At 50.1% G+C, this 26,057-nt stretch overlaps 1 protein-coding gene across 1 annotated transcript in view; it reads right to left on the reverse strand.

The window, feature by feature from the left end:
- LOC120701820 (callose synthase 5-like) overlaps window positions 1–25,482 on the reverse strand; it is a 31,088-nt gene extending 5,606 nt beyond the window's left edge. The window contains exons 1-30 of the mRNA XM_039985636.1: window positions 25,233–25,482; window positions 24,566–24,666; window positions 23,408–23,529; window positions 23,216–23,312; window positions 23,024–23,134; window positions 22,795–22,923; window positions 22,550–22,642; window positions 22,097–22,188; window positions 21,883–22,015; window positions 21,650–21,787; window positions 21,496–21,572; window positions 21,326–21,413; window positions 21,110–21,238; window positions 20,918–21,032; window positions 19,959–20,293; window positions 18,989–19,041; window positions 18,843–18,903; window positions 18,684–18,765; window positions 18,515–18,564; window positions 18,313–18,399; window positions 17,599–17,721; window positions 17,425–17,519; window positions 17,259–17,343; window positions 17,023–17,183; window positions 8,631–8,754; window positions 8,406–8,500; window positions 7,938–8,052; window positions 7,599–7,750; window positions 364–473; window positions 138–263 (exon numbers count right to left, since the gene is read on the reverse strand). Coding sequence (XP_039841570.1) covers window positions 138–263; window positions 364–473; window positions 7,599–7,750; window positions 7,938–8,052; window positions 8,406–8,500; window positions 8,631–8,754; window positions 17,023–17,183; window positions 17,259–17,343; window positions 17,425–17,519; window positions 17,599–17,721; window positions 18,313–18,399; window positions 18,515–18,564; window positions 18,684–18,765; window positions 18,843–18,903; window positions 18,989–19,041; window positions 19,959–20,293; window positions 20,918–21,032; window positions 21,110–21,238; window positions 21,326–21,413; window positions 21,496–21,572; window positions 21,650–21,787; window positions 21,883–22,015; window positions 22,097–22,188; window positions 22,550–22,642; window positions 22,795–22,923; window positions 23,024–23,134; window positions 23,216–23,312; window positions 23,408–23,529; window positions 24,566–24,666; window positions 25,233–25,482 — 3,529 coding nt within the window. The remainder of the gene's footprint in view (window positions 1–137; window positions 264–363; window positions 474–7,598; window positions 7,751–7,937; window positions 8,053–8,405; window positions 8,501–8,630; window positions 8,755–17,022; window positions 17,184–17,258; window positions 17,344–17,424; window positions 17,520–17,598; window positions 17,722–18,312; window positions 18,400–18,514; window positions 18,565–18,683; window positions 18,766–18,842; window positions 18,904–18,988; window positions 19,042–19,958; window positions 20,294–20,917; window positions 21,033–21,109; window positions 21,239–21,325; window positions 21,414–21,495; window positions 21,573–21,649; window positions 21,788–21,882; window positions 22,016–22,096; window positions 22,189–22,549; window positions 22,643–22,794; window positions 22,924–23,023; window positions 23,135–23,215; window positions 23,313–23,407; window positions 23,530–24,565; window positions 24,667–25,232) is intronic.
- Window positions 25,483–26,057: the final 575 nt, after the last annotated feature.

Below are 26,057 nucleotides of genomic sequence, written 5' to 3' on the forward strand. Positions count from 1 at the left end.
TCATCCATATTTGATAAAAATAAGACAGATGTTATGATCAAATTACCTGTTCTGATCATAACATCTGTCTTATTTTTATCAAATATGGATGATTATGATCAAATTACCTGTTCTACATTTGTTCGAAAAAAAATTACCTGTTCTACAGAGTGTCTGCCCTCTAAGAGAAGCCCAATGGCGAAGTTGTAGGACATTTTCCTCGTTTCCCCAGACTTCACTTTCTCTTTTGCAATTAATTCTTTCCATGAAATTATTCCATTCATCTACAAAAGGAATCATGAAAAATAAATAATGGAATCTTGGTAACTTAATAATAAAGAATTGAAGGGTGGAAGGTCAAGGGATATCAAACAGAAATGGAACCTGGATAGATTTTTTGTAGGTAGAATATAATTGATACACCATCTTCATTCTCCAGATCAAGATCACTTTTCGAATATACAGTTTCCTCACTGTAGTAAGGAGTCATGACACTGCCACGTACAAAGAATGACACTAAATTATGTTGACGTCGATCTTTTTCATTAAATTCTTATGACAAGAGAGTACATTTAAACATAACAGGGTTGTCAGATATTGGTCATGGTGAATTTATCTTTATTTTAGATACAATATGTTTAACTACAACATAAACTACAACAAGGGTGGTAGACAAGTTTTCATGTACGCATCTAAAAGGTCCCATTTTGGCACGAATCTAAAAGACATAATTTCTTTGTTGATATCAAAATAGAATGTGAACAGGGTGCTGCAATGGTATTTATATTTCCTAGAATGGTATTTCCCCTTTCAGGGTGTTGTATTCGCTTCTACTTGAAATGAATTGAAGAACTACTTGAAAATAAATATACATATATATGATTAATATAGCGCATATTCTATACAACATCTAAAAAACAGAAAAACGAACTTCTGTTCTATCTAAGATCATAGCTCAGCCATCAGGACTGCGTGGATCAAGCCAGAACAGAAGTGGCAACAAAGGCAAGTCAAGCTTACAGAAATTTTAAAATGTTTGGGGAAACAAAAAAGCACCATTCTAGCATCAACACATATTTTAAGATGAAATAAACATGTCACTGCACAATGACAGCTGTTCTTTCAATCTGGTTTGATTCTAAAATTTTTGACTTTTTGACTCTGGGGATCTCCCTCAATTTTTTTTCAAAAAAAAAAGATCACACACCCCAAATCCAACATCCTTGTTAATTTGTGCATGGTCCAATGTTGCCTTTTCTCTTTACTAGAGAGCACACATTACTAAATTAGGGATTCAGTTCTCTCAAAAAATATTCATGATGCATTTGTGAACAACAGAATATCATAAGTTTTATTTTAGGAAATATTAAGCAGAGGTGGGAACAATACAGGATTCAAGTGAAACATTATTTTTCAGACAGAGGGATAATATCATGGTATGCGGGGAAAGAAACACCAATTAGTCCATGCCAAATGCTCCCATCAATTAAGTCAAAACATTTTAGATGCATAATAATTTTAGTTATTACATTATGTCCGCATACATTTTTTTTTGCAAATGAGTCATGAGAAACAGGAAAAAATTATGCTACTGCAGTACCACTTAAAACTGTTGGAGTATATTGAGCCCGTGTGTATAGAGGTCCATCTAGAGGACCATGTATAAGTATTATATATACCCACCCTTCTACGGTTGGAGGAATACATGCATTATTCTCTCCTACATGGTATCTTTAGCCTAGGTTTCCTCTCTCTCCTCTCTCCACCCTCCAGCCCGCCGCCGCCGCCGCCAGCCACAATGGCCGGCCGCCGGCCGCAAGCCACAATGGCCGGCCGCCAGCCCCTCCTCCTCCTCCCCTCTCCTTCCCCTCCCTCTCTTCCCTTCCTTCCCCTCCCTCTCTTCCCTTCCTTCCCCTCTCTCTGCGCCGGCGCCATGGCCTGCCAGGCCCGCCGCCTCCTTGGCCTTGCTCGATCCCGAGCAGGGCAGGCCCGCCGCCGCCGGCAGGGGCCTGGGGGCCGCCGGATCCGCCGCCCCCGAGGCCGCCGCCGCCGGATCTGCCGCTGGAGCGGCCGCCGCCCTTCCCTCCTCTGCTCCGCCGCCTGGGGCCGCCCTGCCGCCGCGCTGGCCGCCCAGGCTGGCCCTAGCGTGGGCGCAGGCGCGGGAGGGGCCCAGGCCGGGGCTGCAGCCGCCGCCGCCGCCGCCCAGGTCGTGCCCGGCCCTGGTGCGGGCGCGGGTGTGCCTGCAGCCGCCGCCACTGCCCAGATCGGGCCCATTGGCGCCCAGATCGGTCTTGCTGCTGCCGCCGCCGCCCAGGCCGTCCCTGGCGCGGGCGCGGGCGCGGGTGGGCCTGCCGACGTCGCCGCCGCCGCTCAGGACGTCCCTGGTGCGGGCGCGGCCCCTCTGGTGCCTGCGGGTGATGCCGCCGCCGCTGCTGCCGCCGCCGCCGCTCACCGCGCCGCGGTCGCTGCCGGCAAGCAGCCCGCCGCCGCCACAGTTGCCGATCCCACGTGGCCCAAGCTCGGGATGCCTCCCATGGATGCGCCGCTCTCTGCCGCCGCCTTCCGAGGGCAGCAAGCCGACGCCGCTCTCGCCGCGGCCCTCCTCGCCGCCAAGTCGGAGGCTTCGGCGGCCCAAGAGCGCGTCCGTGTGGCAGCCCTCACCTGGGAGCGCGAGCGCACCACGGCCGACGCCCTCGCTCTCCGGGTCGCCGAGGCGGAGCGCTACCTCCGCATCTCCTCCGGCCAGCCAGTCGACCCCGAGCAGGCCCCGCCAGCTGATCTGGAGCCCGGTACAACCAGACCGACCCCATGGTCGCCCAGCTCCACCTCCAGGCAGCCGGCGTCCAGAACATCAGGGCCCTGGTCTCCGTCCTCCTCGACCCCGCGTCCTCCTCCTACGGCCACTGGCGGGACCAGGTCCTCCTCACCCTCCGCCGCTACGCCCTCGACGACCACGTCCTCGTCGACTCACCGATCGAGGCGCGGGACGTGGCGTGGCTGTGCCTCGACAACGTCGTCATGTCCTGGATCTTCGGGACCATCTCCCTAGATCTTCAGGACCTCGTCAGGACCCACGGCGGCACTGCGCGCCAGGCTTGGGTGGCGCTCGAGGGGCAGTTCCTCGGCAACGCCGAGTACCGCGCCCTCCAGCTCGACGCCACTTTCTGCACCTTCGTGCAGGGGGACCTCTCCGTCGGTGAGTACTGCTTGCGGATGAAGAGCATGGCCGATGCTCTTCACGACCTCGGGGATCCGGTGTCCGATCGGGTCTTGGTGCTCAATGTCCTACGGGGCCTGAGCAGCACCTACGACCACCTGAAGGGCTGGATCGTCCGCCAGAGGCCCTTCCCCACCTTCCTGCAGGTCCGGGACGACCTAGCCCTTGAGGAGATCACCAGGGGTCTCGCGCCCGGATCGTCCTCGCCCACCCCCGCCGCGCTCGTTGCTACTCCACCGGCCTCCTCCGCTGCTCCTGCCACCTCCCTCCTTGGTGCTGCTCCCGCCGGGCAGATCGGAGGAGGGGGGGCCGTGGACGTCGCCGGCGACGGGGTGGTGGTGGTGGCACTGGTGGCCCTGCTTCTGGGGGTACCGGTACCGGTGGGGGCCGTCGGGGCGCGCCGACCCCGGCTCCCGCCCCTGCCCCTGGAGGTACGCCCTGGCCATCCTTCAGCACCCATGGTCAGGGCGCATCTCGATGTGGCCGTTCCAGGGTCCGGCAGGGGGGCCTCGTCCTCAACTCCAGCCGGTGGCCATGTTCACTGGTGATGCTCCACTCTTCGCGCCGTCCTGGACCCCGCCAGCTCAGCCCAGCCAGCAGCCGACCTGGCCGGGGGGGGGTGGTGGGACCAGGCCGCTCTGGTGCAGTCCTTCAGCACCATGGGACTGACGTCGCCGGCCAGCACCGAGTGGATCGCCGACTCGGGTGCCTCGTTCCACACCACTCCTAATGCCGGTATCCTCTCTTCTGTCCGACCCCCAAACCCCTCTTGTCCTTCTTCTATCATGGTTGGTGATGGGTCTTACCATCCTGTCACCGCCGTGGGTTCTGCTCCTCGTCTTCTTAATGTTCTTGTTGCTTCTCGAATGGTTCACAACTTTCTTTCTTTTCGCCAGTTAACTGCTGACAACTCCTGTTCTATCGAATTTGACTCCTCTGGTCTTACTGTGAAGGATTCGGCTTCCCGGCGTCCGCTTCTCCGATGTGACAGCCCGGGGCCCCTTTACACCCTTCGGCTTACTGCTTCCGCTGCCTTGCCTTCGGCTTCTTCGTTTGCTGCTTTTGTCGTGACGCCTTCTTCCACCACCTGGTACCGCCGGCTTGGTCACCCCGGCCGCAACGTTTTGGCTCAGCTCAGCCGTAGTACCGATGCTCCATGTACTAAGGCTCCCGCTGAGCACCTCTGTCATGTGTGCCAGTTAGGTCGTCATGTTAGACTTCCGTTTTCTTCTTCTTCTTCGCATGCTGCGCATGCTTTTGATATGATTCACTGTGACCTGTGGACATCTCCTGTACTCAGTATGTCTGGTTATAAATATTATCTGGTCATTGTTGATGATTTTTCTGATTACTCTTGGACTTTTCCTTTGCGCGCCAAGTCTGAGACCCTCCCCACCCTCCTCCACTTCTTTGCCTGGGTGTCCACTTAGTTCGGCCTCACAGTTAAGGCCGTCCAGTGTGACAACGGGCGGGAGTTCGATAACTCCACCTCCCGGTCCTTCTTCCTGTCTCGGGGTGTTCAGTTGCGTATGTCTTGTCCGTATACCTCTCCTCAGAACGGCAAGGCTGAGCGGATGATTCGCACGACGAACGACGTCGTGCGCACCCTTCTGATCCAGGCTTCTCTGCCCCCGCGCTTCTGGGCTGAGAGCCTCCTCACCGCAAGCTACCTGCTCAACCGCCTTCCGTCCACTGCTTCTGCTGCTCCCACTCCACACCACGCTCTCTTCGGTACCCCTCCTCGCTACGACCACCTTCGGGTCTTCGTGTGTGCGTGTTACCCTAACACCTCCGCCACCGCTTCTCATAAGCTGGCGCCCCGTTCGACTCGTTGTGTGTTCCTCGGGTACTCCCCTGACCACAAGGGGTACCGATGTTTTGACCTCAACTCTCGCCGCGTTCTGATCTCCCGACACGTCGTCTTTGACGAGTCGGATTTCCCCTACTTTACCTCCTCCGCACCTTCTTCTGACCCCGAGCTGGAGTCTCTATTTCCGACTGACCCAGTGGTTCAGCCACCGCTACCTGTCTGTCCTTTTCCTGCAGGTTTTCCCAGCACGCCGCACCGTTTCCGGTGATCCCTGCTGCGCCGAGTGCGGCCCCGGTGCCCGCGGTCGCGCCACGCGCGGTCCCCGGACCTCCGGTCGTGCCGCGCGCGGACCCGGTGTCTCCCGCTGCGCCACGTGCGGCCCCGGTGCCTTCACCTGCACCTGCGCGGTACGCTCAGCCGGTGCAGGTGTACCGGCGTCACTCGGCGCCGACCCCGACCCCGACACCGCAGCGGTACGCTAAGCCGGTGCAGGTGTACCGGCATCGTTCGGCGCCGACACTGGCGCCGCCTCCTGCTTCGGAGGCTCCTGCGACGCCGACGCCGGAGCCGTCGCCGCCGCCTCCTCCGGCTCCCTCTCGAGCCGAGCCGGAGGTATACCACCCGCCAGTCATCCATCGGGATCATCGGCATATCCATCCCATGGTGACTCGGCGGATGACGTCTCAGGCCGCGACTCTCTCCGCCACAGAGGGAGAGCCGCGGGTCTCTCCGGTACCCTCCTCTGTCCGCGACGCCTTGGCGGATACTCATTGGCGTCGTGCGATGAAAGAGGAGTACGCGGCTCTTCTTGCCAACCAGACGTGGGACCTCGTGCCGCGTCCGTCTGGTTGCAATGTGGTGACCGGCAAGTGGATCTGGACGCATAAGCGTCGGGCTGATGGCACACTGGAGTGCTACAAGGCTCGCTGGGTTCTCCGGGGGTTCACTCAGCGGCCTGGTGTGGACTATGATGAGACCTTCAGCTCAGTCGTGAAGCCCGCTACGGTGCGCACGGTCCTCTCGCTTGCGCTCTCGCGCTCTTGGACTGTGCACCAACTGGACGTGAAGAATGCGTTTCTTCACGGCACTCTGTCAGAGACTGTCTACTGCTCTCAACCAGTGGGATTTGTGGTTTCGAGTCGTCCGGATATGGTCTGCCGGCTCAACAAGTCTCTCTATGGACTGAAGCAGGCTCCTCGGGCTTGGTACTCTCGGTTCACCACGTTCTTGCTAACTTTGGGGTTCACCGAGGCCAAGTCTGACACGTCTCTCTTCGTCTACCGCCGTGGGGATGAGACTTCCTATCTGCTGCTCTACGTTGATGACATTGTTCTCACAGCCTCTAGTCAGCGGTTGCTTCAGAGTGTCATCACCTCTCTGCAGCAGGAGTTTGCTATGAAGGATCTCGGTCAGCTCCACCACTTCTTGGGCGTCACTGTTGAGCCTCGCCCGTCTGGTCTTCTCCTGCACCAGCGGCAGTACACACTCGATATCCTGGAGAGGGCTGGGTTGACTGATTGCATGCCTTGCTCCACTCCTGTCGACACTCAGGCGAAGCTGTCCGCTGATCTGGGTGATCTGGTGGCTGATCCTACTGCCTACCGGAGTTTGACTGGTGCTTTGCAGTACCTCACCTTCACCAGGCCGGACCTCACCTACGCTGTCCAGCAGGTCTGTCTCCATATGCATGATCCCCGGGAGTCACACCTTGCTGCGCTGAAACGTCTCCTCCGCTACGTCCGTGGCACTGTGGACCTCGGCCTGGTGCTTCACCGCTCGTCCTCTGCTGAGTTGGTGGTCTACACCGACGCTGACTGGGCTGGCTGCCCGGACACTCGTTGCTCCACTTCCGTCTATGCCGTTTTCCTGGGCGGCAACCTGGTCTCCTGGTCGTCCAAGCGGCAGCCGGTTGTCTCTCGCTCCAGTGCCGAGGCGGAGTACCGGGCTATCGCTAACGGCGTAGCGGAGGCGTCCTGGCTACGACAGCTCTTGGCGGAGCTCCACAGCCCGCTCGCCAAGAGCACGCTCGTCTACTGCGACAACGTCAGCGCCGTGTATCTCTCCACCAACCCCGTCCAGCATCAGCGGACGAAGCACGTGGAGATCGACCTACACTTCGTGCGCGACAGAGTCGCAATCGGCGATGTTCGGGTACTCCATGTCCCGACTACTTCCCAGTTTGCTGACATCTTCACCAAGGGGCTGCCCTCCTCGATCTTCTCGGAGTTTCGATCCAGCCTCAACGTAGCCGGTGGCTAGTTGTGGCTGCGGGGGGTATTTGCCCTTTGTACTCTATTTGTACTCTTTTCTTGTCCAGTCTTGAACACCGCTGCGTCGGTAGTTCAGACTGCGGGGGGGTGTCAGCTTCCTTGTTGTCCAGTCTTGAACACCGCTGCGCCGGTAGTTCAAACTGCGGGAGGGGGGGTGTTGGAGTATATTGAGCCCATTGTATAGAGGCCCATCTAGAGGCCCATGTATAGGTATTATATATACCCACCCTTCTAGGGTTGGAGGAATACATGCATTATTCTCTCCTACAAAAACCTACAGCGGTTTTGCGTTATTGTTAGCAAGTTGCTATATGAGAATAACCTGAATGAGAGCATTTTGCGTACTCTAGGTGCACGTGGCATGTCCATGAATAGAGAATTTGTGAAAAATGCTATTCTTCGACGAGCTTCGAGGTTTGTAGGCACGTCCATTGCTGATTCCTTCACAGTCAAAAGAAGGTGCAAGCGTTTAATCTGTAGACAAGTGGAGTTTGTGTACACTGTTATACAAAACATGTAGTCTAACTCAAATTCTAATAAAAGACTTAAAGATAATAAACTGTAGACAAGTGGAGTTTGTGTACACTGTTATACAAAACATGTAGTCTAACTCAAATTCTAATAAAAGACTTAAAGATAATAAATAATTTGCAGACATGACCTGTTCTTCCCACTGTGCTGAAACTGGAGGAGGGAAAACGATTGCAGGCTTTGTACCAGAACCCGCAAAAAGCTGTCTTCTTTCCTTGTTCCCATGACCGAACTCAGCCAGCTCTCTGAAAATGATAAAAGGTTGCGATAGTTAGTGGCCTATTGACATGAAAGACATGTATATACTCCCTCCGTCCTGTTATGTAGGGCATTGGAGCTTTTTGCCAACAAAATAAATATATGGGAAAAAGACGCATGTACCCCTCATTACTTCTCTATTTGGTTGATTAATTGCAAGATTATAGACCGGCTATTGGTTGCGGCACCAAAACCTAGGATATTTCCATTCCTTTTATTACTTCTTGGCCCGCCGGAATTAATTGGGGAGAGAGATTTTACATTTGGCTACAAATTTTAAACTCTCTAGTGCCTTACATTTCAGGATGGAGTAATTATCATGAGCGCAAAATGTAACAACCTGATCTCATTGACCATCATATCTCTCGTTATCACTTCTAGCATGTCTTGAAGCAAGAGTACCACATTATCAAACTTTGAGGCATCTCTTTCTTTCTGCATGTGACAAGTGTAATGTTAGTGACATGGCATCTTAACATAAACAGATAATCTGTTTTAACAAGTTGAACATTAGAATTTTCATATAGACAACAATTGGGTAAAGTAGTAGCAATGAATGAATTACCAAAGTAGATATAAGCTCCACAAATTTCTTGCAAAAAACTGGGAGCGCACTCATCCTAAAATTGGCAAGGAATGTATTCTTTGCAATATTAGCTTCAATTTCTTTTATTATAATGCCAATAATCCTGTTCATGTCAATGAACAAACATGTCAAAGAGGATCAATATAATCAACTGAACATGGACTTTAAAGATACATATGTACAAATGGCAACGCAGTTCAAGAAGACAACTAGCATGAAGGATAACAATGAGTGCTTTCTGCTTGCTCTTGAGTCTTGTCTTGGAATTTTGTTAATGTTTGGTCTTGTATACCTTTGTACATCTAACCTATTATATTAATAGCATCTTCCCATGCCATTATCCTAACAAAGCTTGTTTTATGATGTTTTTGATATGGATTGACTAGGGATAGATGGGATAGCAGGAAGAAACCGGCTAGTCGCCCTCCCTCTGGAGGCTCTGACTGCTTGTAAGGTTTCTTCTTGTTTGCTTCAAACTGATGTGCCACCTCCCATATATAGAGCTGAGCCTAACAACCAGTGCTAATCTCATGGGAATTGTAGAGAGATAGCGAGAGGGGGAAACACCACACACCCATTGTGGGGGGTGACCCTTCATATATATAGCCGAGACGGCTTGATGTACAAGTAAGAGTCAAGTAGACTTAGAGTACAAGACAAGTTAGCTATACATATCTCTAATACCCGCCCGCAGTCTGAGCGGGAGGATCCCGGACGCAAAGACTGGACCTAAAATCAGTAAATAACTGTACAGGCAAGCCTTTGGTCATAATATCCGCGAACTGGTGAGACGACGGAACGCGTAGCACACGAACCTGTCCCAAAGCCACCTGGTCGCAGACGAAGTGAATATCGATCTCTATATGCTTCGTGCACCGATGATGTACTGGATTTGCTGTCATGTATACAGCACTGACATTATCACAGTAGACAATCGTCGCCGAAGATAGAGGCGCATGAAGCTCCTGAAGAAGCTGTTGAAGCCAGCAGGTCTCAGCCACAGCGTGCGCCACAGCACGATACTCGGCCTCCGCACTCGAACGAGAGACAGTAGTCTGTCGTTTGGAGGACCAAGACACCAGGTTGTCGTCGAGGAAGACACAGTAGCCCGAAGGAGATCGCCGAGAGTCTGGACAGCCTGCCCAGTCTGCATCTGAGTATGCAGTGAGGGAGGAAACTGGACCAGCACCGATGTGCAAGCCAGTAGACAGCGTACCCTTCACATATCGCAAGATCCGCTTGAGCAACGCCAGATGAGGCTCCCGTGGATCGTGCATGAAGAGGCACACCTGCTGAACAGCGTAGGCGAGGTCGGGGCGCGTTAGTGTCAAGTACTGAAGGGCACTAGCCAGACTCCGATACTGGGTGGCGTCGGCCACCGGAGCTCCATCTGTGGCCGACAGCTTGGCACGAGTGTCCACTGGTGTCGACGTGGAGTGACACTCAGCCATGCCGGCGCGCTGGAGGAGATCCACCGCATACTGTCGCTGAGACAGAAAGAGGCCATACGACGAGCGTGTGACCGAAATCCTGAGGAAGTGATGGAGATCCCCGAGATCGGTCATGGCGAATTCGGAGTGGAGTAGCCCTGTGAGCCGGCGAAGAAGATCCGTCGAGGACGCCGTCAAGATGATATCGTCGACGTAGAGCAGCAAGTAAGCAGTGGCAACACCCTCTTTGTAAACAAAGAGAGACGTATCCGTAGCCGAGGCTGCGAAGCCAAGGCCACGAATGTATGTGGCGAAACGCTGGTACCACGCCCGAGGTGCCTGCTTGAGCCCATATAAGGACTTCTACAAAAAAATAGACATGATCAGGTGCAGTGGGGTCGACGAAGCCGGGCGGCTGCTGGCAGTAGACCGTCTCGTCCAGATGACCATGAAGAAAAGCGTTCTTCACGTCCAGCTGGTGTATAGGCCAAGCGCGAGAAGCGGTGATGCTGAGGACGACCCGAATAGTGGCCGGTTTGACAACCGGACTGAACGTCTCGTCGTAGTCGATGCCGTACTGCAGTGAGAACCCGCGAACGACCCATCTTGCTTTATGGCGAGCAAGAGAGCCGTCGGAGTTGTACTTGTGCTTGAAAATCCATTTGCCGGAGACGACATTGGCACCAGGTGGTCGAGGAACTAGGCGCCAGGTGCCATTGTCAATCAGCGCCTTGTACTCGTCCTCCATCGCGGCACGCCAATTAGGATTGGCGAGGGCACTCCGGTAGTTAGCCGGAAGTGGAGAGGCGTGGACGGCGGAGTACGTCAGACGATCAGCAGGCCCTGGAAGAGAGCCAGTCTGCGCCCTCGTCACAACACGACGAGGTGGATCCGGGGGCGGGCGCGGAACAACCACCCGGGGCGAGGACTGGAGAGCCCGCGCCTGAGGGATCGGGGACGGCGAGGTAGTCGTGGACGATCGTCGAGGCGGCAGCGGACCGTTGATGTGCGCTGGAGGCGGGCGACGATTGTAGACGAAACGGAACTCGCGTCCCGCAGGGGGCGGCTGGGGCGCAGCCGCGGTCAGAGCAGGAGCCGGTGAACGACCGGCGGCCAGGGCCGGCGTAGGAGCGGGCGAAGGGGCCGGTCTAGGGACCGGCGGAGGCCCGCCAATGGCTGCCGCAGTCGGGAGAACAGGACCGCGCCAGAGAATGGCGGGGTCATCCTCCAGGGGGGCGACCAGATCCCGCCCAGCGACAGGAGCCTGGGAGGGCTCGCTGGTCGCAGGAGGCGAGGGAGAGACGTGACGACGATCCTGCAGGAGAAAATCAAGAGCCTCCGCAGACGACTTTGTAGCCGAAAACGGAAAATTAGTCTCATCAAAAATCACATGACGGGAGACGATCACGCGTCTGGTCGAGAGATCGAGACAGCGGTAGCCCTTTTGGGAGGAGGGATAACCGATGAACACGCAAGCAGAAGAGCGTGGAGCCAGTTTGTGAGGTGTCGTGGCACTGAGGTTTGGGTAGCACAGGCAGCCAAAAACTCGAAGAAAGGAATAGTCTGGCATAGAGCGATGCAGGAGATGATGTGGTATACCGTTACTGATGGATGAGGAGGGCCGCCTGTTGAGCAGGAAAACGGCGGTCGCCAGTGCCTCCATCCAGTAGGCGGGAGGCATAGAAGCATGAAACAAGAGGGTGCGCACCATGTTGTTGAGTGTGCGCAACATCCGTTCAGCCTTGCCGTTCTGTGCGGAGGTATAGGGGCACAAGGTGCGAAGCAAGACACCGCGACTAGCAAGGAAGGTAGAAGTGGCGTTGTTGATGAACTCGGTGCCGTTGTCCGCCTGAAAGCACTTGACAGACAAGCTGAACTGGGTATGAGCATAAGCAACAAACTCAACAATATGCCTGTGGACCTCAGATTTATGCCGAAGAGGAAAAGCCCAACAGTAATGTGTGAAATCATCAACCATCACAAGATAGTACTTAAAACATGAGATGCTAAGCACCGGTGATGTCCAGACATCGCAATGAACGAGTTCAAAGGGGGCATAAGTGCTAGATGATGAACTAGTAAAGGGCAGACGCGTGTGTTTGCCGAGCTGGCAAGCATGACAAAGACCACGTGCTGCATTATTACATGAAATAGCTGAAATTTTATTAAGTTCTCTAATGGCGGCTGGTGCAGGATGACCAAGACGTGAGTGCCACAGCGAGGACGAAGCAGAGGCGACGTGATAGGCGGCTGCGGAGGAGCTGGCATGGGCGAGTGGAATGGTGTAGAGATCCCCGCCACTATTGCAGCGAAGAATCACGGTCTTGATCTTCAGATCCGTAATAGAGAAGCCAAAAGCGTCAAACTCAACGGAACAGTTATTATCGCGAGTAAGCTGTCGAACAGATAACAGGTTACGAACAAGATGCGGAGCGATAAGAACATTATTGAGTTGAAAAAGATAATCAGCTATAGGAATACTGGAAGTGCCACGACAAGAAATTGGTATGGAATTTCCATTGCCGACTGTGATGAAGGACGGCGAATGGGAAAGACGGGATAGAAGTATACCGTCGTTGGAGGACATATGAGATGTCGCTCCAGTGTCGAGGACCCAAGGGCTATTGCGCTGCACCGCCATCTGGTTGAGGGCGGCGATGAGACCCGCCTGGTCCCATGCGCCCATCATGGAAGGGCCTGGTGCAGGGTAGCCGGCGGGCGCTGGCGCAGGAGTTGACACCTGCGGCGGCGTGAAGGCGGTGTGAGCCTGAGGGAAGTGCGCCATGGGAGGGCGCCACTGTTGCTGTGGGCCCCAGGCCCATAGGTTGAAGCAGACCCATGGGCCGGCGGGCTGGGGTCCGCCGCGCGCTCCTCCTTGGGAACCCTGGCCCGTCTGCTGTTGCTGCTGCTTGCGGCCGCCGCCGCCACCTTTGCTGCTGCCGCCTTTGCCTTTGCCCTTGCCCTTGCCTCTGCCTCTGCCGCCGCCGCGGGGTTGCGAAGCAGGCGAGGACGTCGAGCGGCAGGACGCAGAGGTGCAGGCTGCCGTCGTGGAGGCAGTAAGGGCAGTGTTGGAGGCGACCTTGTTGTTGTTGGTGAGGCGAAGTTCCTTCAGGCGAAGCATGTTCACTGCCTCGGTGAAGGTCGGTAGTGGCCTCGTGTTGGCGATGATGTCGGCGGTGTTGGCGAGGCGTGGGTTGATGCCGTTCAGCAGGTTGAGCACCAGTTGGCTATCCAGGATGGGGTGGCCGACATCGCGAAGAACGTCGGCAGTCTACTTCAGCTGCGAGGCGTAAGCCTCGATAGGAAGGTCGCCCTGAGACAAGGAGGCGAACTCCTGGTTCAGGATGACGGCGCGCGGCTCCTGGTTCGCTTGGAATAGATCACGGATGGCCGTGTAGAGAGCACGGGCGGTCTGATCTGGCGCCATGGCGAGGTCAAGAACCCCATCGGAGATGGAGCCGTACATCCAGCTGCGCACACAAGCGTCCGGCTGATTCCAGGTGGGATTAGTCGGACGGGGCGTGATGGTGCCGTCGATGTGTCCTAGAAGGCCGAACTTGCCGCACATGGCGGTGAAGAAGGCGTTCCACTTGTTGTAGTTTGGCAGCCGGAGGTTGAGCTCGATGGGGACGTGGGTCTTGACGTTGACGGAGGCGTACGGGTTGATGATGATAGAATGTATAGCTGTGTGTGTATACTTGAGGCCCATATTGGGCGTGTAGGCCCATGTTGGGCATGTACACCTTCTTGTATTGCAAGCCACATTGGCTATATAATGAGAGGTCACCCCCCGCATAGGGTGTGCGGTGTTTCCCTATTCCCTCTATCTCTCTACATGGTATCAAGAGAATGCAGCGATCGGCCTTCCGCTTCCGCTCCCCCCCTGCGCTAGGGTTCCCCCCTTGCGCCCACCTCTCTGCCCTAGGGCGCCGCTCCTTCCCTCGCGCCGCGATCCCCTCGCGTCACGCCCACCAGCAGGCCGCCGCCCCTGGATCAATCTGATCCAGAGCCGCCGCCATGAGCATCTCCCCCTCCGGCGTCGCCAGATCGGACGACTCCGCGCCTGTGTTCCCTACCGCACCAACACAGGCCATCGTCGTCCACCCCTACACCACCGTCAACGTCAAGGCTCACGTTCCCGTGACCCTAGACATGAAGAACGGCAACTACTCCAAGTGGGCGTCGTCCTTCACGGCGTTGTGCGGCAAGTTCAGCCTCCGCCGCCACATCGACGGCACCGCAGCGCAGCCCGACAACCCAGATTGGGACGTCGCGGAGTGCTGCGTGCGTAGCTGGATCTTCGGCACCGTTGACGACTCCGTCCTCGACCTCGCCATCACCGACGAGAACCAGACCGCGCGCCAACTCTGGGTCGCGATCGAGGCCCTGTTCCGCACCAACACGGCCTCCCGCGCTGTCTTCCTGCTCGAGGAGTTCCACACCCTCAAGCAGGGCGACTCCACCATCGACGAGTACTGCCAGCGCCTCAAGTCGAAGGCTGCTGCCCTTCGACAGGTCGGCAACCCCATCACCGACTCCCAGCTCGTCCTCAGCCTTCCGCGCGGCCTCAACCCTCGCTTCGACTCCACCGCCGACGACATCGCCAACGCCACGGTTCTTCCGCCCTTCACGCGTGCCCACGAGCTGCTCTCCCTCAAAGAGCTGCGCCTCGCCAACGACGCGAAGAACACGGCGGCCACTGCCCTCGTCGCCTCCACCACCGTCTGTTGTACCAACCCCTCTTGCCGCTCCTCCTTCGCAGGGGTCGCTACGGGCGGTAGCAGCAAGGGCGGGGACAGCGGAGGCAGCGGCGCGCCCAAGCAGAAGGGCGGCAAAGGCGGCGGCAAGGGTCGCCGATCTGGTGGCCAAGGAGGCAAGGGCACCGGCGGCCCGCAGACCGGCGTCCTGCAGGGCGCCCCACAGGGGGGATAGTACCGTCCGATGGGACCCTGGGTCTGCTTCAACCCGTACGCCCCCCAGGGTCCCACGGGTCAGCAAGCCGGCGGCTCCTGGCAAGGCGGCCAGGGCAGGTGGTCCAGCGGCCACGGCGGGTGGCAGGGCGTGCAGGGCGGGCGCACGCCCGGCCTCCTTGGCGCCAACCCCCAAGCGCACACCGCGTTCGCCCCGTCGCAAGTCTCTACCCGTCAGATGTGGGATCAGGCCGGCCTCATTACCGCCCTAAACCAGATGGTGCTCCAGAACTCCAACTCCTGGGTCATGGACTCTGGTGCGACCTCCCACATGCACTCGTCGGATGGTATACTTCTTTCCCGCCACCCCCCTCCCATCCTTTCATCATCGTGGGCAATGGTCAGACCATCCCGGTTTCCAGTCATGGCAGCTCATACCTACCCACCCACGCGTCAAATTTTTCTCTTCATAATGTTCTTGTTGTCCCTTCTCTAGTGCGCAACTTACTTTCAGTTCGCCAGTTCACCAAAGACAACAATTGCACTATTGAATTTGACGCCCTTGGTTTTTCTGTTAAGGATATCCCGACCAGTCGCGTGATTCTTCGCTGCAATAGCTCCGACGGCCTGTACACCATCCCCGCCAGCCCTGCAGCTCCACACGCCAGTCTCGCCATCTCCACCAGTCTCTGGCATCAGCGTCTTGGTCATCCTGGGGTCGCCACCATAGAGTTGCTTAGAAATAATGCTTTCATCCAGTGTAATAAATCTAGGCATACTTTTTGTCATTCATGTCAACTTGGCAAGCATGTGCGTCTGCCGTTTAGTACCTCTAGTTCTATCAGCACTATGCCTTTCGAACTAGTTCACTGTGATGTCTGGACCTCTCCTGTAGCGAGTATTTCATGTGCTCAGTATTACCTCGTCATTCTTGATGATTTTACTCATTTTTGCTGGACTTTTCCTCTTGTTCACAAGTCCGAGGTTGCTGGTCATCTAACCAACTTCTGCAGCTTTGCCCAGACACAGTTCGGCCTTCCCGTTAGAGCTGTTCAGGCTGATAACGGCACTAAGTTTGTTAACAATGCTCTCGCCACCTTCTTTGCATCCCGCGGCATTCACCTACGTCTCTCGTGCCCTTACACCTCCCAACAGAATGGCAAAGCCGAGCGCGCTCTTCGAACCCTCAACAATAGCATTCGCACCCTACTCATTCATGCTGGCATGCCGCCCAAGTATTGGGCCGAGGCCCTCGCTACGGGGACCTACCTCCTAAACCGGCGTCCCTCCTCTGTTGTTCAGAACAGTGTTCTCTATGAGCTGCTACACCGCCAGCCACCCGACTACGCTCATCTTCGCGTTTTCGGCTGTCTATGCTATCCCAACATGACTGCCACTGCCAAACACAAGCTTGCTCCTCGTTCCACAGCTTGTGTCTTCATCGGTTATCCCTCCTCCCACAAGGGGTACCGCTGTCTCGACCTCACTACTCGGCGGATCATCATCTCTCGCCATGTTGTGTTCGACGAGACCTGTTTTCCGTTCAGTGTTGACCCATCCAGTGTGCCTCCGAGCTCTCTGGACTTTCTTCTTTCAGGTCACGCCGCACCGGTGCCTCGCACAGCAGTAGCGGCCCCTACTGCGGTCGCTCCGTCGCTTGTCGACGTCGAGCAGCCGCGCCCCCGTGCTCACCTGGAGGAGCTCAATGTGGCTTGCAATACAAGAAGGTGTACATGCCCGACATGGGCCGCCCAATATGGGCCTACACGCCCAATATGGGCCTCAAGTATACACACACAGCTATACATTCTATCACATCGTTGAACAAAAAGGTGATTAATGTCATCTTGTTTCTTAGTTTTAACATGAAAGTGCTTATTTCCTATAGCATTACACTGGATTAGATTCCTGTAATGCAGATAACAATTTTGAGTGACAACGATAACTCCTTTCTCATGAAGAATACTTAAATAGCATGAAAGAATGCCTCAAAGAAAAGGCATGAAAGAGTCTAAAATATTGGGAACATACCTTTTCTCATTTTCTCCAACCACCAGTACATTAAGAACAAGTTTGAATGATTCATAACATTCCAGAACAGCACATTTCATGTACTCATCTGCACATATACGTTTCCAAAGATCTGAATCTCTAGGTCGAAATTGTGCTGCCATGTCTAACGCTATAGGTATCTGCATCATAAAATAAATTTCTACGATAAATTTACCACCAACATGCAAATAAGGTATAAATCTATTTTGCCAAACCTTGCTAGCAAGCAAGAACAGTGGCCACTGCATCAATTTGAGGCTGGGGTCTGACGAATAAGGAACTCCTAACAAGTCCATCTCCCTGTGACATAGACTTCGTCAGCTTTGCTGCAATGTTAGTACTTTCTATGTTTTCTTATGAAACAGGAGGTAAGTGCATCACCTATCACTTATAAGATCTTCTTCCCGGAAACTGCATATTACTTCATTCCACAATTGAGCAAACTTGGCAGCTTCAGTTCTCTTGCTGGGAGAAACCTGTTTTTTCAATAATTTATATTCAGAGGTTGCATTGATTTATTAGGGGAATCATACAAAAATTACAGTCATTTGAAACCTCAGCAAAGCGCTTTGCGAGTGAAAAGCGTCTGTTTCTGCTTTTATCTGATGGCACCAAATACGTATTGAAGGCTCCAGGCAAAGAATGGAATCGTGATCTCAGCATTCCCAATGTCCGTATCTGAAGTGAATAAATTTCATAAAATGATTAGAAACTACATCAGTATCATTCAACTGAAACATTAATGTTGCACACGTGGCTATCTATACATAAGACCAATAACACTTTTTTGACAAAATATAGCATTAGTACAAATGTGGCAACAATTAAAGGAGCGAATCAGACTATGCATGCAACAAACCATCAAGATTAGTCTCTGTGCTCAGTTTCATGAATATAATTTCCTTAAAAATGTCATATATATAGAGAGAGAGCGATAAAACCTTGAAATTTTAGTGTAACATAAACAGCAGTCTGCCAGCAAACAGATCCTTACAAACACGAACATTCCTTGTGAAATGGTAACTGAACATTTCCAAATTATTTATTCAATTGAATTTTATAGATCCTAGGGCTGCAGAAGAATTTTTTCACCTGTTAGGATATTTCAGTAAGATTTTTCCATAAGACAATATATTGCGTACAGCTTCTAGCATACATGCCATTGCAAAACAATTATTTGGTGATCAAGATCTCTGCACATTCTAATGCTCATTTTGACCTTCAATAAGATAACAAGTACCATATAGTGGTTTTAGATTCATTTATTACCTCCCCAAGTCGCCCAAGTGCACCAGTCATGCCACCAAATATGGTAGAGTAGATGGCGTACCATATCTGTGTGTCCATTAAATAGACCTGCAATAATTAAAGGCAACACAAATGAATATTAGAGTTACAGTTCATGTTCCAAAATGATGAAGAATAAGATGATATACTAGCCAAATAATATATAAGTTTAATAAGTTCATACCAGGAGAACAGGAGCCCAGAGCGAAAGGATAGCACCAATATTATAGGATGCTGCAAAGGCAATAGCTATTATTAATCAAAGAAAAGGGTTCCCTCAATGAAGATCCCCACCACGCAAAAGAAAGAAAGAAGAAAGAAAGAAAGAAAGAAAGAAGGAAAGGATCAACTACCATTTGGAAAAAATTCATGCCACTCATAACGGATATTATGAACACCCATTACGTCCTTTGTTGGCTTTATCAGAGGTTGAATCTGCAAACCAGGATGAGAATGAGGTTCAGGTTCAGATTTAAAAGAATCCTTGCAAAATATATAATTGGAGAACTTACTTGGACAAAGTAGCTGAACGAAAATTTGGAGCATAGCAGCAAAATCCAAAAGAATGTATACCTTTTGAGTTGAACAGAACAGAATAAGCATTCCCAGAATGAAGATCACAAGTAATAATAAATAAACAAATAGCATATTAACTTACTTAAATAGTGAAACTTGGCTTTCGTGCATCCCACGGCCAACATAAATTCGTTTCTGCAATTTACCGTGCAATTAGGATGATATAACAAGTGTATGGACCATAATATAAAGAAAATGGAAATGAAATGTACATGGAATTGTTTTGATTCACCAAAACAAAAGGTGAAGGAGACAAATAGTAAGAAAATAATTTAACCTTAGAAGAATTTTATGGTCACACTGCAGAAGTAGGTCAGCATACCAAATGTATTGATTATCTTAACTATGGAAGTAGTTATGCAAATGATCTACCTCCATTAACTTGAGTGGCACAAAATATGATCTCCTTCTTTAGTAATTTCTCTCTAACAAATCTAATAGGAAATGTTTGGCTTAACAATAATGTTAGAGAAAAGAACATCCACTATGGTAGTAAGCTTTGAGGAATTATGCAATTACCAAACTAGATTTTCTCAAACGAAGATCAAACGATGGAATAATTTCTTCCTTTGCAACAGAAGCCCTTTGCTATTTTGTACTTAGACTGTTTTATGAGCTAACTTTTTCTCAACCAGGAATACTGGGATGCCTGAGAAATAACAAGTGATTGGCATATAACTGGCACAAATATGCTGGTAACCTAACAATCCAAATTTACAATCATTCATGACGTTCTAACAAATTTGAAGAATATAACTCGCATTAGAATATGAAACTTCACATTCACAACTTATAATCAAAGAAATCATCGAATGCATTTTTGCAAACTTAAACAAACTATAGTTCTCGAAGAAAAATATTTCCAGGAACTATGAGGAAAGAGCATGAAAAATTCTGTGACCAAATGTATTGTTGAAATTCATTAGCTCAAGTTTTGCCAAGTATAAAAAATGTTATCATACAGGGAAAAAATGGATTAGTTTTTAATGCTAGACATGTCACATGAGCACTTCCATAAAATATAGATAATTATATTAGATTGAATTGAATACCTGAGACCACCACAGAAGTAGTCTAACAATGATCCAGTCTGAACTTTCTATCCACCTTCGGAACATTGGAAACAGGAAGAGTGCTGCACTAAGGACATTCGGTATCAGGTACACTGCCACAGCCAGCATATATAAAGTTGGCACCCCTTTCACATAACGGAACCATTTTTCCAGATTTTTCAGCGGTAAGTTGACTTTTGCTGCAGTACTAATGTAGAAAAATGGAAGAATCACAGCCCATACGGCACTAACAATGATCTTCAGAATATTTCTCAAAACATCAATGAACTTGCATCTATGAGAACCAGGGAAGTTCAGAATAAAGTCTAAAATGCCTGCCATCAATTAAATAAAAAATATTAGTCATACTTTGGAGTAGAAACTAAATGTTGCATTGATCTGTGTAAAAACATTATAAGCTCCAAACTCAAGCATGTCAAGAACATGACTGCTCCAAGGTCTATATAGTTCTCAAGACTAAGGAGATGAATGTGATGAAGTTGCAAAATTTTAGGGGGTCAGTAGAAGGTATCCGCAGAAGGTTGTACAAGTAAATTTGCCTACTGAAGCAGGAAAGTGGTAAGGCTAACAAATTCAACAGATGTTCAATATATTGCTTTTGGTAAAAGTTAGATGCCAGTCATTAGTTCACAACTTCACATTTTACTTCCATTAATTGTTCAGTATCTATTAACAGAGGAGTTCATCTACCACAGTTTTGAAACAGTGCTAACGAACAAAACCAAAATCTAGTGCATTTCACCCTAAAAATTCACTTGGCTGTAACCTTACAGTTGGTTAAGAAACAAAGAGGCAATTAAAGAACAACTAGCACAATGGTTTCATTAGCAATATCTAGTGAAGAAACAAGACATGTTAACATTTTATCACGTACCATATTGATGTGTATATATTTCAGGGAAAAAATCATTCAGAAAGTACTTTAAAGGGGAACATACTTTGCAGGAACTGTAGAAATGCTGCAGTGACGAATACACTAGATAGAGAATATAAAAGGTCTTTCTGAAGGATTTGAGTCACCGAATAATCATTCCAAGCAAAAATCAGCATTGCCTGTTCAGTAAGCAATTAGAAGATAAGCAGGTGTTAATCTATAGTCAAGATAAAAAATAACCTATACTGCTACTTACCTGAAGAGCCAAAATGTAGAAAGTCCACATTCGGTCAAAACTTCGGAAGATATGCCAAAACGTTCTAGTCTCAACGAAATTTGTTTTCCCTGTACTTTTAGTGGAAGCCTTTTGTGGTGAGCTTCCAGCCTGTAAATAATGTTTTGTCAAAAAAGCAATGCCCAATCAATTTATTTAGCAATAAATAGTTGCAGAATGCAGATATCAATTCTGTACCATGGTTACAGGCTTCGAATCATGCACAGATTTGAAAAAATCACCATCATCCCGCATAGGCCACCCCAGTGAGAAACAATCAGGCGTCCTGTGAAATGGAGTGAGATTTGTTATGGAAAATGTGAAAAAGATGTTGGTATGCATTCAGAAAAATATAACAGTGGACAGACCAGAAGTACTCATTTAGATCATCATAGTTAGACCATGCAGAATGTGGTGTCTTTCCATGCTGTGATTTGCCTGCCTCCTGCAATTAATAACAAGTATCTGTATTCGAGGAAAACTTATTGCTAATCGTATATGATGGTGCTTCATCAAAAGTACCTTTCTGATGACACGATAGATAGGTGTGACCACTTTCTTCAAGAATGCCTCCTCATCCCCACCATAAGATGGCCTGATATTTTCGCCAGTCACAATACTAACGTTTCCAGCTAACAGACCATGTAGCTCATATGCCATCTGAGAAAATCGAAGATGCCATGTCAAACAGGATAGGTACATTGTTGCAATGAGCTCTGCTATTGAATATGATAGTAAAAAAATGTGAATCATACATTGTGGAAGATGTAGCAAAGACATTCTGGCATAAATCTGATGTTTGCTGCTTCACCCCATATAAGCAGATAAAGACCAAGATATAGAATCTTCCGCTGCTGAATTTCCTGTGGTTGTGCGCCTTGAGGAAATCTGCAGTTGCAAGATCATGAGCATAATTTGCGTTAAGATAATTAAATTCTGCTAAGTAAACAAGAGTAAGGAATATTATACCTTAAACTATGCTTCCGTGACAAAAATTTGCACCATTTCTTGTAATTGCCGAATAGCTTGGTCATCACCACATCAACAGCTCGGTCATCAAGCTGTCTCAAGGATAAACAAAAAAGTTCCAGTGAACTAAGAGGAATGAAAGAAGAAGGGATTGATTAGTATTCTCTAGCGATACACTTGAGTTGCATGCTCAATTTTACGAACCAGTTGCACAGTGCTTCTCTGTGTGTTTGGACTGAACTATAGTTTGCATGCAACTAGTCATCCCACGTTTTGCATGCAACTACTTCAAAAAACAGTTAACCAAATCCCAGTAGCACAACATATTTCTAGACACCATTATTGCCTTCTGGAGACTTGTGAGTACGATAACAGAGGCCGAGTTGCATAATATATCACATTTATCATGATGTTATGGTTAACCACTGAAATGAATTGTGACAAAGAGCAAACCTTGCTAAGTGGTTCAGCCTTCGGCTCGAGTCTTATGTGGACATTAGCAAGGAAGAGAATCAAATGCTCTCTTTGATTCCGCACACTATCCCTCTGCACATAAGAAGGTAATATTAGATCCAAATGGAACCAAGGTTTACTAGGAATGGAATGATCAAATGAATACATATGCTTTCTCAATAAAAAAGGGCCAAAATTCCCATTTTCGTACAAAGAATGACCAAGTTAAAATAGGTGCAGCAGACCTGAAAGCCAAACATAGACCTCAACCAATCCAGCAAATCAAGATCACCTCCCTTTTGCCTCTGTGGCTCGAATGTTGGTGGCCAGGTCAAGCCCCTTGTGTTCCTCAGTGCTGCGACCGCTGCTTTGATCTGTTAATAATGCAACTGGACCATTTCAGCTTCTTTGATTGAATCATTACAATGTCATTATCTTTTAGAGGAAACACATCCTACAGTCCTGAAAGGTTACCTCCTCCAGCTGCATGATGGACTGGGATGCACTGGCAGCATCAAGAGGAAGGATATTGAACGGTGCATAGATGTCTTTCTTCTCTTGCACATCCTTGTGCAAGCGAATAATCTGTGCAGCAGAGTATTGGAAAAAATCATCCCAAACATTTCAAATTTCAATAGATATTAAGAGAAGACACTGAGCACGAACCTCTGGGTTCACTTCTTCAACCTTCTCGTTCTTATTGACAGCACAGAGCACCTCAAATAGGACTCCAGCGGTCTGATAGGCCTTTCCAAGCTGAGCCCTACAGGCAACATTAGCATGGGACATGGTGCTTCATGCCTAGGATTAGATTTGTCGCAGATATTGGGGAACTCTGGTTGGATACATGGGAATTACCTGTCGGCTTGTTCCCCTTTGTCGAGCGCACGAACGTAATTCTCATAGTATTGTTGATAAAAACTCTCAATTTCACGAGCATCGCTTTTCTTCACACGCTTAGCAAGACTAGGGCTATTATCCTGTGGTGTTGCAAACAAGTCAAAAATAAATTTCTCGTGTAACTCTTTGTGTTCAAGAGGAAGTTGTGTAAAATCCCGATTAAACAAAATACTACTGTATTTTCCATTTTCCCTTTCCACCTTTCTCTCTGTTGAATATAAAACAAAGTATGTGTGCCCTCCTCTGTACAAGTTAGTAAAAGTGAACAATTAAAAAATAAACCAGAAAATACGGCCAATTCATTTTGCCTCGCCCAAACTAAAATGTGAGTAAAAGTTAAATGCCGATGCACTGATTAATCCAAATGGTCATGAAGAGGATCCCATATTATAACCTTGAATTGGTTTAGTTACTGTCCAGATTAATTCAAGAGTTTGTAAGTAAACTCAGATTAGCCATGAGTTAATGATCAAATAATTCTCCTTGGTCAATAAAAAAATTGGAATTCAACAGATGAACAATTAAACAGAAGTAAGCAAGGGCGTAGCATATATCATTCCGTTACAGAGTACTGGAGCATCATGGTTAATAAATTCAGCATACATGCATGTTTTCGACCAACTTGTCTGGTTTTTTATCTCATCAAATTACCAAAAAAATATTGAACTGAATATCCAATGAATTAGCTATTAGTGTTCATCGAACATCATCTAACAAACTAAAAATAGATAGACACCATCATTAGTCAAGTGCATACATTTATTTGTTGCCTTCGAGCATTTTACAACAACAGCAAACCACATTTATGTATATAACTAGCGAGCTACACTTTCTCTGTGGCTTGTTTTCCAACATAACGTAACTTCAATTCTGAGGCTTACAGACAAATACATTAATGATATACTTGTCTACCAAGTAATATTTTTAGAAGGCTTATCCAGCACAGTACAGATTACAACCATGCAAGCCAAATAAATTCCTTGGCAACAGCCAAGAGGAAAACAGCAAGCAACTAGAAACGAACTGAAATGAGTAAATATAAATACAATTGAAGGAGAACAACAAGTACGGCTAATAGCACGCAGAAGATGTCGAGCAAGGAAGATCGCTTCTCACCTTTTCAAGACGTTGGAGCAGAGCCGTCTTGAACTGCCTGACACCACGGCCGATGGAGTTCTGATCCAGCCGGTGCGCCTTCTCAAAGGCATAGAACCGACCTAATTTCACAACAAAAATATCAAGATGAAGCGAGCAAACGGTTAACGACTTGAATTTACTATTTATGAAGTAGCAAAGCCTATTATCCAAGTTCCATCTGATTGCAATTGCAAACTGGTTTAAACAAACCAAGGAATGCATCGGCTTTCGGCAATGCCAGAATTGATCATACGTACGGATGCTAGTAGAAAACAAACTGTGATTCGTGTGGATGCGAACGTACTCAAAATTGCTCTTCGAAGCAGGGAAACATGATAAAGCCAAAAATATTCGCAGGGAAATCACAGCGACTTTTGTCTGAACAGACTCGCATGATCATGATTTAAAGCTAAGCACCTCTCAGGAAACCACGAATAAGGCGTGCATGTGCCAAAAAAAATCTAAGAATAAATTCTCCGAAGTGCACTGAGACATAAAAATTCCAAGCTCACAGCCAAGCCAAAAAAAAGTTCATCAGGAGCGCTCGCTTAATTTATCACAAAATCCAGACACAGACGCTTCAAAACTTCACCCGAATAGAATGCACGGTGCACCACAATAATCACGAGAACGCGAATGCACGTACAGAGGTAGGCGACGCGGGGGCGCTCGGGCTCGATCTCGGCGGCGACGCGCAGGATGGGGGCGATGCTGCTGAGCGTGGACGGCACCACTTCGTTGTCGAAGACCTCCATGGAGAATGTCGCCACCGCGCCCCTCGAGCCGCGCCGGTTGAGCCCCGCCGAGACGTACGCGGACGTCGGCGTCACCGGCTCGTTCCCCGCCGCAGCCGGCGGCGGCGGCGGCTCGTCCCCGCCACCGCGCGGCGCCGTCATCTTCGCCGCCGCTCCACCACCGCCTCGCGCGCGATCTCCCGGGCGATCCGCCTCCTGCATTGGGCTAGGGTTAGCGCCGGGGATTCGGGCTGGGGAGAGAGGGCGGGGACGAACCCCAAAACTCGAGGCCGCGACCGCAAACGCTTCTCCTCCTGCCGCCTCCGCCTCGGCTCGCCGTCTCGGGGGAACAAACGGAAGAGGCGATAGGGGAGCCGGGTGAAGAAATACAGGGACTGGCCCTCGCGTGCCCGCGGCCTATTTATACTCCGATCTGACGGCCCAGGTGAGCTGCTTGGGTGGGGAGCGGGGGCGCGGGGGAGATCAGAGGCGTCGGTGTGGTTGGCGTTCTGAGCTCCGCTGCTCGTCGAGGCGGTTTTCCCTTGCGGAGTTGCGGACGGTGGGCCGAGCGTCGTGGCTGGCCACTGGAAGCCTGGAACACATCGCTGCCTTGTGTGTTTTGTCACCCCGGAACGTACCTACACATGCCATTTTCTTCCACTGACACCTCTGCCCCACTATATTTCAGCTGTGAAGGGTGGTGAGTTTCTACGTACAGGAAGAATTGCATGGCTCGC

Source organism: Panicum virgatum, chromosome 4K (assembly GCF_016808335.1).
Source record: "Panicum virgatum strain AP13 chromosome 4K, P.virgatum_v5, whole genome shotgun sequence".
Classification (NCBI taxonomy): Eukaryota; Viridiplantae; Streptophyta; class Magnoliopsida; order Poales; family Poaceae; genus Panicum; species Panicum virgatum.